The sequence below is a fragment of the Ovis aries genome, chromosome 1 (genome assembly GCF_016772045.2).
Source record: "Ovis aries strain OAR_USU_Benz2616 breed Rambouillet chromosome 1, ARS-UI_Ramb_v3.0, whole genome shotgun sequence".
NCBI lineage: Eukaryota > Metazoa > Chordata > Mammalia > Artiodactyla > Bovidae > Ovis > Ovis aries.
Window position 1 is genome coordinate 10,538,875 of NC_056054.1, and position 14,850 is coordinate 10,553,724.

Here is a 14,850-nt window from a genome sequence, read left to right on the forward strand (position 1 = left end):
GTGCTATTGGCTGGAGCCTGGAGTGAGGCCGCCGCGGATTGGTCGAGAGCGCTGCGGGGGTAGGGGTGGAGCTGCAGCACCCCGGCGCCTGGAGTGGGCAACGCGGCGTGAGCAGCGGCCCCAGGCTCCCGGAGCATCGCGCTCGGAGAAGACTTCGCCGCTCGGGGCCGCAGCCTGGTGAGCTCAGCCCCCTTCAGGCCCTCCCCTCCATCCCAGCCGGGGCCGCTCCGAGCCGGCGCGGATCGATGCCGACACACCCCGGGGACCCTATCGCGACATCACCGTGCCCTGTCGAGACTCCATTTTGTCGCAGCCCTTCTCAACATATAGCTATATCTTTTTTTAAAAAAAATTTGCCCTGTCATCTTTGGGGGCTGTCCCATGTCGTGGTATTGCCGTGATCTCTCCGTGACATCACCGCGCCATCGTGAAGTGTGATCTCATCGCCGCCCTGTCGTGACTTCATCAATGTCGTGTTGTGACCTGGCTGCGGCGGGACAGGTGGTGACCGCCGGAAACCCTCCTCCCCTTCTCATCTCCCCATCTCAGCGGCCCCGCTTCGATTATCCGGCTTTTGGATTATCCGTTGTCCTGGGAGCTACCCGGGACCCCTTCTTGCTTCTCCAGCCCCTGCAGGCATCCACAGGCTGGTAGCCGGATGGGGAGGGTGAGGAGAGGGAGCGCAAGGGGTTAATTCTGCTGCTGCTGCTGCTGCTGCTGCTGCTGCTGCTGCTGCTGCTGCTGCAGCTTCTGCCCGAGGGAGGGAAAGGAGAGGAGGCACAGAGCCTGCGGGGGCGACTGAGAGCCCTGGCTGGAGGGGTGGCGTCCCCAGAGGGGCCTCTGAGCCTTCCCTGGGTCAGCGCCCTGCGCCCTCACTTCTACTGAAGCCTGTGTCCTGTGTCTTCTGAAGAAGGGAGGGGAAAGGAAACCTAGCATGCCCTTTTCCCTCATGTCAGCCTGAGTCCGGATAATCGAACTTCACCATGTACGTTTCCATTCCTCCCTGTCCGTCCTCACCACTCCTTCCTTGTATGCCTGGTGGAGGGAAACAAAACCTGGCCTTTGGTGCAGGGGGCAGCGGAGCAGTGGGGCCAGCCCTTTCCCGCCCCCAGGAGACTGTTGAGGAGAGCTGTCCAACTGAGCAGCAGGATGCATGGTCCTTCTCTCCCACTTTCCAGAGGTGACCTTGGACCAGGGTCCCTTCTTCATCCCTAAGGACTTGAGGGTCCAGCCCCTTAAAGGGGCTCCCCCAGGGGAGGTCAGTCCTGAGGAGTCCATCCCTCCTGATCCTCCCCTCCCTCTGTGCTAATCCCTCCCTCCCTCCTCCACTCCCACCCCCACCCCTCCTCTGCAGAGGGATGCTCAGTCCCTCTTGTGTTCACAGTTGGGCAAGGCGGGCATCATGGCCTCGGATTGCGAGCCAGCTCTGAACCAGGCAGAGAGCCGAAACCCCACCCTGGAGCGCTACCTGGGAGCCCTCCGTGAGGCCAAGAATGACAGCGAGCAGTTTGCAGCCCTGCTGCTAGTAAGGAACTGACTGACAGCTGGGAGGTGGGAAGGGCTGGGTGGTTGGGCCCTCTAGGAATGGGGTCAACAAGTCCCCAAGGATATGTAGGTGCCGCTGGTAAACCTAGAGGCACCAAAGAAGGTCCAAGGCACGTACCTGTGGACTCGTTTTTGCTCCCGCTGCATGTGGGAGCAAAGGGGGAAGTAAGCGTGAAGAAAGCTTGCGGCTGTTAGGAGCCTTGGAGGAGGCTGCCTGGGTCTGCCCTTTGGGGCGTCCCAGAGCAGATGGGAGCTGACTCATAGGGTAACAGCAGCAGGTAGTAACCAGTGCAGAATACTTGATGGCTGGGGATGCATGTTCTGGAGGTGGAGAGAGTCGCAGGACTGGAAGTGACTGGGAAAGGGTCCCTGGGGATGGCCAGAATGGGTATGTAGGTTGGGGATGAAGGAGCTGGTTTGGGGCTCAGCCCTCTTGGAAGAACCCAAGCTGGGGACAGCAGGACAGGAGCTGCAGTGCTGGGAAGGGGGGGCTGGTGTGTGGGGGGTGAAGGGAGGAGGGAGTACAGCCTGCTTGTTTGCCATGGCAACAGGGAGACGGCTCCAGAGTCAAGGGCTCACACTGCAGCAGAGGAGGTGTTTAGGTGAAATGTAAGGGGAAATGTTTTGACAGGCAGAGCGGCGAGACACAGGAGCCATTTCCCCTGAGAAGGTGGCGGGAATGGATGAGAGACTTCTCGAGGGAGTGATTAGAGAGGGACCCCAAGTCCTTGGAGAATTTTAAACACTGAGTTCCAACCTCTTGCAACTCAGATGTTGGGCCTCTAGCTCAGACATCAAGAACTTTCCAGCTAACAGGGTAACGACATGGCAGAAAGAACAGTTGAGGAGGACTGGACCTTCCTTCTGCAAGGATCCTAGAGGAGGGATCCCAGAGGCCACACTTGTCTGCCTCAGGGGAGAAGGAAGGAGCTGGATAAGGTGATCTCTGGGAGGCTTCCTGACCCCAGAGTGAGTCCTGTTACATAACCTAGTTCTGCTGATGGTCCACCCCCAGAGTGCAGGGCAGAGTCTTTGCCAGCCCTTCCTTCCATCCTGCTGATTGCACATACCTCCCTCAGGTGACCAAGGCAGTGAAAGCAGGTGACATCGATGCCAAAACTCGGCGGCGGATCTTTGATGCCGTCGGTTTCACCTTCCCCAATCGACTCCTGACCACCAAGGAGGCGCCGGATGGCTGCCCCGACCACGTTCTCCGGGCCCTGGGCGTGGCCCTGCTGGCCTGCTTCTGCAGTGACCCTGAACTAGCCGCCCATCCCCAGGTCCTGAACAAGATCCCCATCCTTAGCACCTTCCTCACAGCCCGGGGGGACCCTGACGATGCTGCCCGCCGTTCCATGGTCGATGACACCTACCAGTGCCTGACAGCCGTGGCAGGCACCCCCCGTGGGCCGCGACACCTCATTGCTGGAGGCACCGTGTCTGCCCTGTGTCAGGCGTACCTAGGGCACGGCTACGGCTTTGACCAGGCCCTGGCACTCCTGGTGGGGCTGCTGGCTGCTGCTGAGACACAGTGCTGGAAGGAGGCGGAGCCCGACCTGCTGGCTGTTTTGCGGGGCCTCAGCGAAGATTTCCAGAAAGCTGAGGATGCCAGCAAGTTTGAGCTCTGCCAGCTGCTGCCCCTCTTTCTGCCCCCAACAACCGTGCCCTCTGAGTGCCTCCGGGATCTGCAGGCCGGGCTGGCACGCATCCTGGGCAGCAAGCTGAGCTCCTGGCAGCGCAACCCCGCACTGAAGCTGGCCGCCCGCCTGGCACACGCCTGCGGCTCCGACTGGATCCCAGCAGGCAGCTCCGGGAGCAAGTTCCTGGCCCTGCTGGTGAACCTGGCATGCGTGGAGGTGCGGCTGGCACTGGAGGAGACGGGCACAGAGGTGAAAGAGGATGTGGTGACCGCCTGCTATGCCCTCATGGAGCTGGGGATCCAGGAATGCACCCGCTGTGAGCAGTCGCTGCTCAAGGAGCCTCAGAAAGTGCAGCTTGTGAGCATCATGAAGGAGGCCATCGGGGCTGTCATCCACTACCTGCAGCAGGTGAGGGCGGGGGTGAGGGGGCCGTGGAGGGGGAGGGGGGCCTTGTGCAGCGGGTAGCCAGAGCGAGGGAGAGGGAGAGCAGGAGGTGAACCCCGGCCCTGGGTGTGTGGCTGATCCTGCAGCACTCCAGGGAGTAGTGTGTAGCGAGCCTCCCTCTCCCTCCCTCCTTCCCTCCCTGAGCCTCCACACAAGCACCACACCACACACCATATGTGCACTCACATCACAGTACACACACGCACACACAACACAGAAGCCTCCCACTCACAACCCTCCCCCCGATCCACACACACTCAAGTGAAGCAGCCTGTCCTGCTCAGGCTGCAGCGTTGTCTTACACACGCACACATACAAACGGGAGCCCGGCTGCCAGTTCCTGACCTCCCTGCCCGACTCCCGTCCCATCACCTCCCCCAACGCCCCTCCCCGCTCCTGTCCCAGAGTCCAGCCCCCTGACCTCCCAGCTACCACGCCAAGCTCCCTCACGGCCCCATTCTTTCTGACTTAGCCCAGAGCGGGGCTTCTCTCCCACCACTCGCACCGCTGCCACCAGTTTCCACAGTAGCCGGGGCCTGGCCTCCCCCCTCATACCTCCCACCTCACGAGGTATGTGCGATCACCCCTGGTCAGAGCAGGCTGTTGACCGAGAGGGAGTGTTTATCTAGCCGTGGACCCGTGGGTGTCCTCGCCTTGAGGTTGAGTGCCAGTGAGTGCAGGGCCGTGTCCTCTGGAGTCCAGTTGGCTCAGCAGGCCTGCGCGGAGGGCCTGCTCTGTGCCGGGCCCCTGTTGAGTGAACCATGTGCTGTGTCCCAACCATGTGCTGTGTTCTGGGCCCATAGGGCCGGCCTTTGCAGGGCTTGCAGGCCAGAATTTCCTTCTAGTTGTGTTATTCCTAGGCTGGCTGGCCAGGGGAGGGTCTCTGGTTCTGCTCCATCTCAGGGGGGGTCCTTTGGTAACAGGTAGGGCCAGAGAAGCAGAAGGAGCCCTTTGTGTTTGCCTCCGTGCGGATCCTGGGTGCCTGGCTGGCCGAGGAGACCTCGTCCCTGCGCAAGGAGGTCTGCCAGCTGCTGCCCTTCCTCGTCCGCTATGCCAAGACCCTCTACGAGGAGGCCGAGGAAGCCAACGACCTTTCCCAGCAAGTGGCCACCCTGGCCATCTCCCCTACCACGCCGGGGCCCACCTGGCCCGGGGATGCGCTCCGGTAAGTTTGTGCTTACCGTCTGTTGAGCCAGAATGTTCTAAAGGAAGGGTTGTAACAGGGACACCTCCTCTCTCCCCAAACTCAGCTGTACTGGGCTTCCTGACTGGGGCATGGGGTTTGGTATTATTTCTTTTGGGGAGAGTAGAGGGGGATTGTTCCCACAGGACACCTGGGCTTCCTAAGTCTCACTTGCCAAGCCCAGATTGTTCTGTAGAGAGAGAACTCCAGCTTATTAAGCATCCGCTGCCTGCCAGGCATTTTATTTCACCCTTTACCAAAACTTGGTCCTCCCAGCACACCTAGGCCAGGAGTCTCATCCGCGTCTTCAGGGTGAGGAAACTGAGATTCCCGGAGGTTACAGTCACTTGCCCACACTCACAGCCCAGGTTTGAGCCCAGGCCCGTGCAACTCCGAAGTCTGTGTTCTTTCTACAGTGCCTACAAGGACGTGTTCTCCTTCTCCCCGACTTCTGTTTGTCTTTGATGGGGTGCCCCCCCCTGAAGGGAACCCTGGTGCCTTCATCTCACCCCCCACATTTCTGTCCCTTCTGCACCCCCAGGCTCCTCTTGCCCGGCTGGTGCCACCTGACCGTCGAGGATGGGCCCCGGGAGATCCTGATCAAGGAGGGGGCCCCCTCCCTTCTGTGCAAGTACTTCCTGCAGCAGTGGGAGCTGACCTCCCCCGGCCACGACACCTCAGTGCTGCCTGACAGTGTGGAGATCGGCCTGCAGACTTGCTGCCACATTTTCCTCAACCTCGTGGTCACTGCACCAGGGCTGATCAAGTGAGGCTGGGGAGGAGGTTGGAGGCAGCAGGGACCCTGCCCAGGCTTGCCTGCAGGCTCAGTCGCCTCCTCTGCTTCCCTGGACCCATGGGTTCCTGTTAACGTTAGAATGAAAGGGCCTCAGAATAGAGAGAGCCACCCCATACTGGGATTTGGCATGTGTGGAACTCCCCCTGGGCGTGTATGTCTACCTGCTCCGGCCATAACCCAGTCTCTGCTGCCCAGATGCTGCAGAAGGGGCCCACAGTTAACTGTTCACCATGCTGCCTAATTCCTTGCCAAACCCTGGCCTGGTGAAACTGGGAGCTCAGGTTGCCCCAGGGCTTGGTCCAGGTCCACTCATCCCCTGCCTCCCGTCTTTGCCTCCCTTTTTCCCCAGGCGGGATGCCTGCTTCACTTCTCTGATGAACACCCTGATGGCGTCGCTGCCTTCACTAGTTCAGCAGCAGGGGAGGCTGCTTCTGGCTGCCAACGTGGCTACCCTGGGCCTCCTCATGGCCCGGCTCCTGAGCACCTCTCCAGGTAAGCCCCTGGGTTCCCAGTCCGAACAGATGGAAGGCCTGGGTGGACGCAGAAGACCAGACTGTGTTCTGGGCACAAGTCGTCATTTTTTGAAAATGGTTTTACAGAATTTTCCCATCAATCTCTGAAGTGCACCTCCATCCCCCGCCCCGCCCCACCCTTCTTCCCCGAATGATAATAACATCTTCTTCCTTCTAAAGACTTTGAAGGCAAGGCCTGGTGGGTGTAAGTACAGGCCTGCTCTCAGGCAAAGGCATAAGCACCTGGAACCCCCAGCAGCCTGAGGAATCTGAATTCCGTGTTTTCAAGGTGGAGCCGCCCCCACCCAGGCCCTGAGTCAGTAACACCACTTCTCTCCATTGAGGTTTTTCTCTGCTCAGCACTTCACCTCCCTCATGACAGGCTTCAGTGCTCTTTCAGCATGTCCCTCCCTCCCCACCTGCACCTCACTCTGGCTGTGTGCGGGTTGGGGGGGCATCCGCTCCAGCCCCCTCCCAGCCCTCTGTGTCTCCCACTTTGGCTGTGGGTGTCTGCTTGGGTCCCTCTGTCCCCGCCTGTTCCCTGTTCCCCATCTGTCAGGTTGGAGGAGCTGCACAGATGCCTGGGAACAGAGTGTAATGAGTCCATACCCTCAGCAGCCTCTGTTCCCTGTGCGGGGGGACCCCAGTAGGGTGCCTGGCAGCTGGAAGAGGGGCATGTCCCAGTGGATCAGGAGCCTCGCCCCAACCCACCCGACCCTCTCGCCCGGAGCTCCCTCAGATCCAGGCTGCGTCTCCACAGCCCCTGAGTAGAGTCCCAGTGCTGGTTAGCCCGACAGCCTCGGGAGAGCACCTGCAGTACAAGGGGCATAGTAGCCCTGTGGGCCAGTGAGCCAAGCCCGTGGTCCCCTCTGGCACCTTCTTCTGGCCTAAGAATCAAATTGCCACACCCCCCTCATTTGCTGAAGGGCTAGGCCCAGCAGAACCTCCCATCACCACTCAGACTGTAGCAGGGTCCAACCACGAGGTAGAGTCCCAAGATTATTACATTTCATTCTTATGACAAGAGTTCTAAGATTAGCACGATTGGCCCCGTTTTACTCATGGGAAGAAACCAGACCCAGAAAGTGAATTACCTGAGGTCCCACCGTGAAGGTAGGGTTTGAACCCAGGCAGCCTGACTCCAAGCTGCGCCTCGGAGGTTCCTGAGTGTGCCCACCGGGAAGGGGGGAAGGGCAGAGGGGTTGGGTGAGGCCGCCAGCTCCTCTGGTTCATGCCCCCCTCCCTGCTTGCCTTCCAGCTCTGCAGGGGACGCCCGCGTCCCGAGGTTTCTTCGCGGCCGCCATCCTCTTCCTGTCGCAATCCCACGTGGCCCGGGCCACGCCTGGCTCAGAGCAGGCAGTGCTGGCCCTGTCCCCTGACTACGAGGGCGTCTGGGCGGATCTGCAGGAGCTCTGGTTCCTGGGCATGCAGGCCTTCACGGGCTGTGTGCCCCTGCTTCCCTGGCTGGCCCCTGCCGCCCTGCGCTCCCGCTGGCCCCAGGAGCTGCTGCAGCTGCTGGGCAGCGTCAGCCCCAACTCTGTCAAGCCTGAGATGGTGGCCGCCTATCAGGGAGTCCTGGTTGAGCTGGCACGAGCCAACCGGCTGTGCCGGGAGGCCATGAGGCTGCAGGCCGGCGAGGAGACTGCCAGCCACTACCGCATGGCCGCCCTGGAGCAGTGCCTGGCTGAGCCCTGAGGGGGCATCCACTGGGGACAGACCTGGGGGTGGGCAGCGAGGGAAGGAGGGAGGAGGCATCTCCCCTGAAGCCCCCCAATTAGACCCCCTCCCCAAACTTCCCCCCCGAACACCCCAGCTTTCTGGCTTTTCCGAGGGGTGAGGGCATGGCGCCCACCCTTCAAGTGTAAGGAACCTGCGTCACGCCCCCTGGGCCCACTCCGGGGCAGGGATTGACTTGGAAATCAGCGTGGCTGTCCCCGCCAGGTCGGGGGAGGTTGGAGCAGCCCCCAGAGTGGGGGGGCACTAGGTGTCATTTTGCCCGATGTCTGGCTCCCTCGCAGGAGAGAGACCCCCAAATGGGACAGGGCTGGCAGGAGCTGGCTGCCTCGGCCCATGCGCCCTGCCGGCCAGGGCGTGGGCTCCCCAAGACTGTGGTGCCCCTCTGGCCTCCCAGGTCCACGTCCTTTAAATTGGCCATTTGGTTCTTGCCCTTGGCCCCCTTGGGCAGAGAGCAGGCTCATGCCATTGACATCGCAGTTCTTCCTGTCAATTTCAGTGACCCAGGGTCTGAACTGCCCCAACCTTCCGGGGAAACCTGGGGCAGACAGGCCTGGTGGGGGGTCGGGAAACCTCCTTCCACGTGAGCTTCCTTGAGGAGACCCGGGAGCCCTTGGGCCCTGGTCTCTAAGCTTTTGTGTCGTGCTGCAGCAGAGTGACAGTGCGGGCTGGGGAGTTATTTATTTTGCCTGTCCTTATCCCTGCTTGGACACCCGAGCACCTGATCCCTGTCCCCTTGGTGCCATCTGGCCTGGCTGGAGCCAGGAGCCAGAAGGATGCTTTCCCAGAATGAGCATGTTCCCCTAGTGACTGCACCCCATCGCCATCGTGGTGCCTGGCTTCCACTCCCACCCCTGCTGATGATTGCTCTCTGCCGAGAGACGCGACTGGCGGCTCCAGCAGGGACTACCTTTCTTACGAACCCAGGGGACCCCCACCCCAGCCTGACCCCTTGCTTCCCTCTTCCCTTCCCCAGTGAGTTCTGTGATCACCAAGTTCAAAGCTGTGCAATGTGGACACTCAATAAATGTTCATTGGTGACAAGACGGCTCCTGTGTGGTCTGTCCCGCACCTTCTTCCCTCCGGGCCCCAGCAGCTCACAACACACATGCCCTGCTAATCACAGTTCATAAGTGTCCTCTCATTCAGATCCCCCAAGAATCCAATGAAGCAAGCGTCATCCCGATTCTAAGAAAGCAGGTGCCCGGGAGGTGATTTGCTCAAAGTGTTGCAGCCAGTAAGTCCCAGAGCCAGGGCTCCATCCAGGCCATCCAACTTCTCAGCCCGCACCCTTCAGTGGCAGAGCAGGTGGCAAACTCATGTTGATGTGGTAAGGCCTGGATGGGCGAGCAGAAACTTGTGCTCTTTTGTCCAAATGAAGTGCTGCCCCTCCAGGCCAGCATGTTGCTGCCAAGTTAGCTTGTTAGCTGTCACCTCCTCCAGTGTTTAAAAAGAAGTCAAAAATCTGTCTTTAATGTGAAATCTGATTTTGAATGTTGATATTTTTAATTAAATCATCACTACCCCAACAGAACATCTGCAGGCCAAATGTGACTTTCAGGCAGCCAGCTGTTCATTTCCATTGTATGCCAAGTGAGAAGGAAAGATCTGAGAGGTTCACTGGGGACTGGACTGGAGCACCCACTGCCTCGCCAGGCCTGAACCAAAGCTGTAAGGCTGGAGCCAGACCAGTCCCAGGTCCACACTCTACAGACCCTTCTCCACCTAGGCCCTAAAGCCTACAAGCATTCGTTGAGTATTTTCTAAGTACCTACCTGTGGTTGGCTGTGCATAGATAACAAACTGATTTATCTACTGGATGTACTCAAAGTCATGTCCTTGGCATGGAGTCCCTGAAATCCCTGAAAAGTATGAAGTCAGACCCTGTCCGCCAAGCAGCTTACAGTCTAGAGGGGAAACGGAGAAGGCAAAGGGCAACTCCTAAAGACGTAAGCAGTTGCTTCTATGAGGGGGTCTGTATAGTGCCGCTGGAATATGAGATCCCCTCAGCCTGGCTGAATGAGTCCAGGAAAATTCAGAGGAGCTATCTGTGGCAAGACCTGAGGGGAGAAGGAGCTTGCCAGATGCACAAACAAGAACAGGAGCTTGGGAACTGCAAGTAGGTCATTACTGCTACAGTGAGCAGTGGTGGATGATGAGGTTGGACCCATGGGCAAGGGCCAGATCTTACAAATTCTGGTGTGCCGTGTCAAGGAGCTTAGATGTGGGATCATGCTGAGGTTGTAGATTTTTTTAGCAGATTGAGTGTGATTCTGTTTGCATTGTAGAAAGATGACTTTGGCTGCAAGAGGGACGACTGAGGCAGAGAACTTGGAGAGGAGGTAGTAAGTCTGAATTAAGCTAGTGGCCGTGAGGGTGGAGAAAGTAAGGGTGGTCAGCGTTAGTTAATTGGCTTGGTGATTAACTGGAAGTGAAGAGGGATGAAGAGAAAGGATGACTCCCAGGTTCCTGTTCTGGGCCAGTGAGTGACTAATGGGGCCATTCACTGTCATGGGGAGAAAAACAGGTTTGTGCAAAATGTAAGCTCATCTTGGTAAATGGTGGATTTGCACTGCTGATATCCAGGGGGAAGTGTCTCTCTGCAGTCTGGAGCTTGGTGAGAGGCCTGGGCAAGTGACAGATTCAGGAGTTGGCGGGATCAGCAGTCCTTAAAGTGACGGAAGTGACTGAGATCATCTGGGGAGGTGAAAAGAGAAGGGAAGGGCACCCCAAAGCCAAGGGCAACTGCCCCTGTTCCCTGCTCTCCAAATACTCTCCCTCGTGTGGTGGAGAAGACAAACCCTGCAGAAATCTTCAAAATGCAAGGCAGACTGGAGTCTGTACTTTGGTGAGGGTTGGTCAGAGAGTTCTTGACTCTGGAATGCGAGGAGGGCTAGGCTGCCAAGTAACACCGCTTGCTCCTGGTAATCAATTCAGCAGCAAGGGAGAAGGGGGCACGTGAGCTGCAGTTGTGAGATCTGACCACCAGGTGGAGCCTGAGTATCTCCTTGGACCTGATTTCCCCCAACCTGCAAACCACCAGGCCAAGAGCAGAAGGCTGTCAAAGGTGGGCAGGAGGGTGGCTGTGTTAACAATAAGGGAGGCAGGCCTGAGTCCTTTCTTAACATAAACTCCTATTGCAAACTCACTTTTTGAAAAGAGAGGGAAAGATTTGAGCCTGGGAGAAGAGCAATGGGGCTAGTACGCCAAATGTGAGTCTGTGTCTGTTTGAACATGCATACCTACGTGTCAATATACATCCTGTGTCCCCACGTGTATGTTTCTCATAAGTGTCTCTGTCATGCTGTGTGCCCTGTGTGTCCAGGAGCGTCTGCATATGGACCCTGTGCACATTCCAGGCCCCCACATGTGTGCATGTGTTGCAGAGAGTGGGCAATTGGCAATGCCCACCTCCATGTCTCAGAAAGTGAGGAGGTCCCGGACAAGAAAGGGGATAGAGTCTGCAACCAGGAAACTTTGAGGAGCCCCTGAAGAGCAAACCATGAAGAACATCCCTCTCCTCAGAAGCCATAAGCAAAATCATTCACTGATCGTAATGTGACTTCTCCACATTTTACCTGGGTTCTGTGTCTAGTTACCCTGAGTCATGTTCACACATGTGCGTGCTCAGTCGTGTCTGACTCTCTTGCGACCCCACAGACTGCAGCCCGCCAGGCTCCTCGATCCATGGGATTTTCCAGGTAAGGATACTGAGCGAGTTGCCATTTCCTGCTCCAGGGGATCTTCCCGACCCAGGGATTGAACCCGTGTCTTTTGCGTGTCCTGCATTGACAGGAGGATTCTTTACCCCTGAGCCACCTGGGAAGACATATTCATTTAGAAGTCTTCCTAAAGGAGCTTAGGAATAGGCTGAGGAATTCATAAACTCATTCATTCATCATTTACTTAACAAACCTTTACTGACCACCTGCTATGTACCAAACCCAGCGCTAGACTAGACATATTTTCTGTTTCACCTTTCTTCTTCTTGTAAACTGGTTCATGAGGCAGGAAAGGAAAATTAGTTGCAGCTGCAAAGAGCCTAAAATGCCAATTACGGTGTTTCAATTTTTTTTGTTCCCTTAAGATGGGCCATGAGGAGCCCCAGGAGAGTTTTCAGCCAGGAGGTAACATGGTCCAGTCACTTTTGTTGAAGAAGAGATATGAGAGAAGACAGGAGACCAGTTTGAGGTAGGGGGTTGTTGCAATGGTCCAGGCAGTGGTTCCCAGGCTTTATTGAACTGCTGAGTCACCTCACAGGCTCATGGCTAGGCCCCTTGCCCAGAGTTCCTGATTCAGTAGGTCTGGGTGGGGTCTAAGAACTGACACTTCTAACAAGTTTCAGAAGTTGTAGGTGATGCTGGGTCAGAGACCACACTTTGAGAATAACTGGTCTAAAAGGAAGAGCATGGCAGCTTAAGATGCTGACAGAGGATGAAGAGAGATGTTTAAGAATTAGAAATGATGATCCTCTATGAGGATTAGGGACTCCCTTGTGGCTCAGCTCTTACAGAATCTGCCTGCAATGCGAGAGACCTCAGTTTGATCCCTGGGTTGGGAAGATCCCCTGGAGAAGGGAAAGGCTACCGACCCCAGTAACTTATGGAGGTGAGGCAAAGGACATAGCCTGGCATGGCTCTTTCTAATTTGAAGGATGGCAGTGCCATTTACGGAACTCTAGAGCATGGGAGGAGAAGCAGGTTGGAGTTGGTGGTGGCGGTAGAGGAGATGTTTGACTTCAGTTTGGGGTTTGGAAGGTCTCAGCTGCAACAAGTTGTCTGGAGGGAATATATCCAGTAGGCAATCACACCTGTGGGTCTGGATTTCTAGTGAGAGATACAGACTGGAGATAACAACAATGGGCCAGGAGTCATTAAAGTCTCGAAAGGGGATGAACTCACTAGTGAAGAGTGTAGCTAGGAAGAAAAGGTAGAAGCTACAACTCAGGATGAATAGGTGACCTTAGGGGTGTGGATGAAAAGAGGGGAGATAGAAGAGAAGATTGAGAAAGGGTCAGAAAAGAGGAGAAATAAGCAAGAAGGAGTTTTCTTTTTTTCTTTTTTTTTTTTAGAAGGAGTTTTCTTAAACTGCAAGGAAGTAGGGTGAGGAAAGCCACTGGGCAGGCAGCTTTTCTGGTCATTCTGGCCTTCCTAAGCCTATTGGGGAGAGCGGGAGAAGCCCAGAGCTGGCACAGGCATCATAAGTCTCACTTCTCCTGGACATTTCCCAAACGCGTCCACCAACCTGCATGCACACGCTGTCACACATACACCTGTCTTGGAGCCTGATGTCTAATGTCCTGTGGGGAAGAAGGGTCTCACCACAGACCCCCACATCCATGTAGATATACACATACATACTCCTGACTTCTTTTATGCCCTGGGCACGAGGTTGCAAAGCTGCCCAATTTTGCTTTCTCTACCACCTTAACTGGTGATTTCAGCTTCTGGAAAGTTCCTAGTGATGAAACTTTGGCTGTTTCTAGCCTCCTCCTTCCCCTAAAGCCTCCCAGACTGAGATGACCCAGACCTGAGCTCTGTACCCGAGGTGTGCCTTTTGCAAAACACCGCTCAAGTCTCCTCCACACACCTCCCATTTTCTATCTCCCTTTCTCCTCTAATCTAGCTCACTATTTTAATCTTGACTTTCTCATCCTCCGCTTCATTAGAAAGGGGTCTAAGAAAACATCTAGTCCACTCTTCCCTCCCATATTGTTGTTGTTGAAGTTGCAGAAACAGATCAGAGAGGAAAGGGGGTTCGCTCAGAATCACACAGTTCATCAGAGTCAAGACTAAATTTTAGGCACCTGAGTCTGAGGCAGTACAGAATAGTGATTCTGAACACAGAAAGAGTAGAGGCAGACTGCTCCAGCTCTGCCACTTAATAGCTCCTTGACCTTGGGCAAGTCATGTCGCTTCCTTGTATCTCACTTTTCTTACCGGAGAATAGGGGTGATAAGGGTTTCTATCTCATAGGGTTGTTGTGAGCATTAAATAACTCAATATAGAGTCTGACATAGTATGTAATAAGTTGTGATTATTTCTATTCAAACCTAGACAGCATATTAAAAAGCAGAGACATCACTTTGCCTACAAAGGTCCAGACAGTCAAAGCTATGGTTTTGCCTGTAGTCATGTACAGATATGAGAGTTGGACCATAAAGAAGGCTGAGCACTGAAGATTAATGCTTTCAAACAGCAGTGCTGGAGAATACTCTTGAGAGTCCTTGGACCGCAAGGAGATCCAGTTAATCCTAAAGGAAATCAACCCTGAATATTCATTGGGAGGACTGATGCTGAAGCTCCAATATTCTGGCCTCCTGATGTGAAGAGCCGACTAATTGAAAAAGACCCTGATGCTGGGAAAGATTGAGGGCAGGAGGAAAAGGGGGCAACAGAGGATGAGATGGTTGGATGGAATCATCCACGCAATGGACATGAGTTTGAGCAAATTCCAGGAGATAGTGAAAGACAGGGAAATCTGGTGTGCTACTGTTCATGCAGTTGGGGAGTCGGACATGAGTTAGCAACTGGACAACATTTCTACTCTGCCCTGGTTGGAGTATCTTCTTGCCATTTTTTTTTCTTTTTTAAAGAAAATTTTTGGCAGTGCCACGTGTCATGTGGGATTTAAGTTCCCCAACCAGGGATCTAACCCACAGCCCCTGCCATGGAAGCACAAAGTCTTAACCACTGAACTGCCAGGGAAGATCCCAACTTATTCTTTTCAACACCTTCCATCTGCTTTCTTAATTCTCATTCCCCTTACTATTCCTCTCATTTTGTTGTTCAGTCACTAAGCCATGTCTGACTCTGTGACCCCATGGACTGTAGCACACCAAGATTCCCTGCCCTTGGATATCTCCTGGAGTTTGCTCACACTCACGTCCATGGAGTCGGTGATGCTATCTAACCATCTCATCGTTTGCTGCCCCCTTCTCATTTCCCCTTCTTTAATTCTTGTCCCTGTTCCTCAGGAAGGAAAGGCTGGGATTTG

At 55.6% G+C, this 14,850-nt stretch overlaps 1 protein-coding gene across 6 annotated transcripts; it reads left to right on the forward strand.

Moving 5' to 3' along the window:
• The first annotated feature begins 90 nt into the window (after positions 1–90).
• NCDN (neurochondrin) lies at positions 91–8,898 on the forward strand. Of its 6 annotated transcripts, none has more exons than XM_027967728.3 (8): positions 91–177; positions 434–501; positions 1,355–1,525; positions 2,625–3,593; positions 4,553–4,794; positions 5,354–5,578; positions 5,958–6,100; positions 7,379–8,898. In XM_027967728.3, exons 2-8 carry the CDS (start codon positions 469–471, stop codon positions 7,813–7,815), a joined length of 2,220 nt encoding a protein of 739 aa, XP_027823529.1. In that variant the 5' UTR covers positions 91–177; positions 434–468; the 3' UTR covers positions 7,816–8,898. The 6 variants fall into 6 exon arrangements, with proteins under 6 accessions (XP_027823529.1, XP_027823538.1, XP_060274962.1 ...); XM_027967737.3 differs by having other exon boundaries at positions 1,385–1,525; XM_060418979.1 differs by having other exon boundaries at positions 91–501.
• Positions 8,899–14,850: the final 5,952 nt, after the last annotated feature.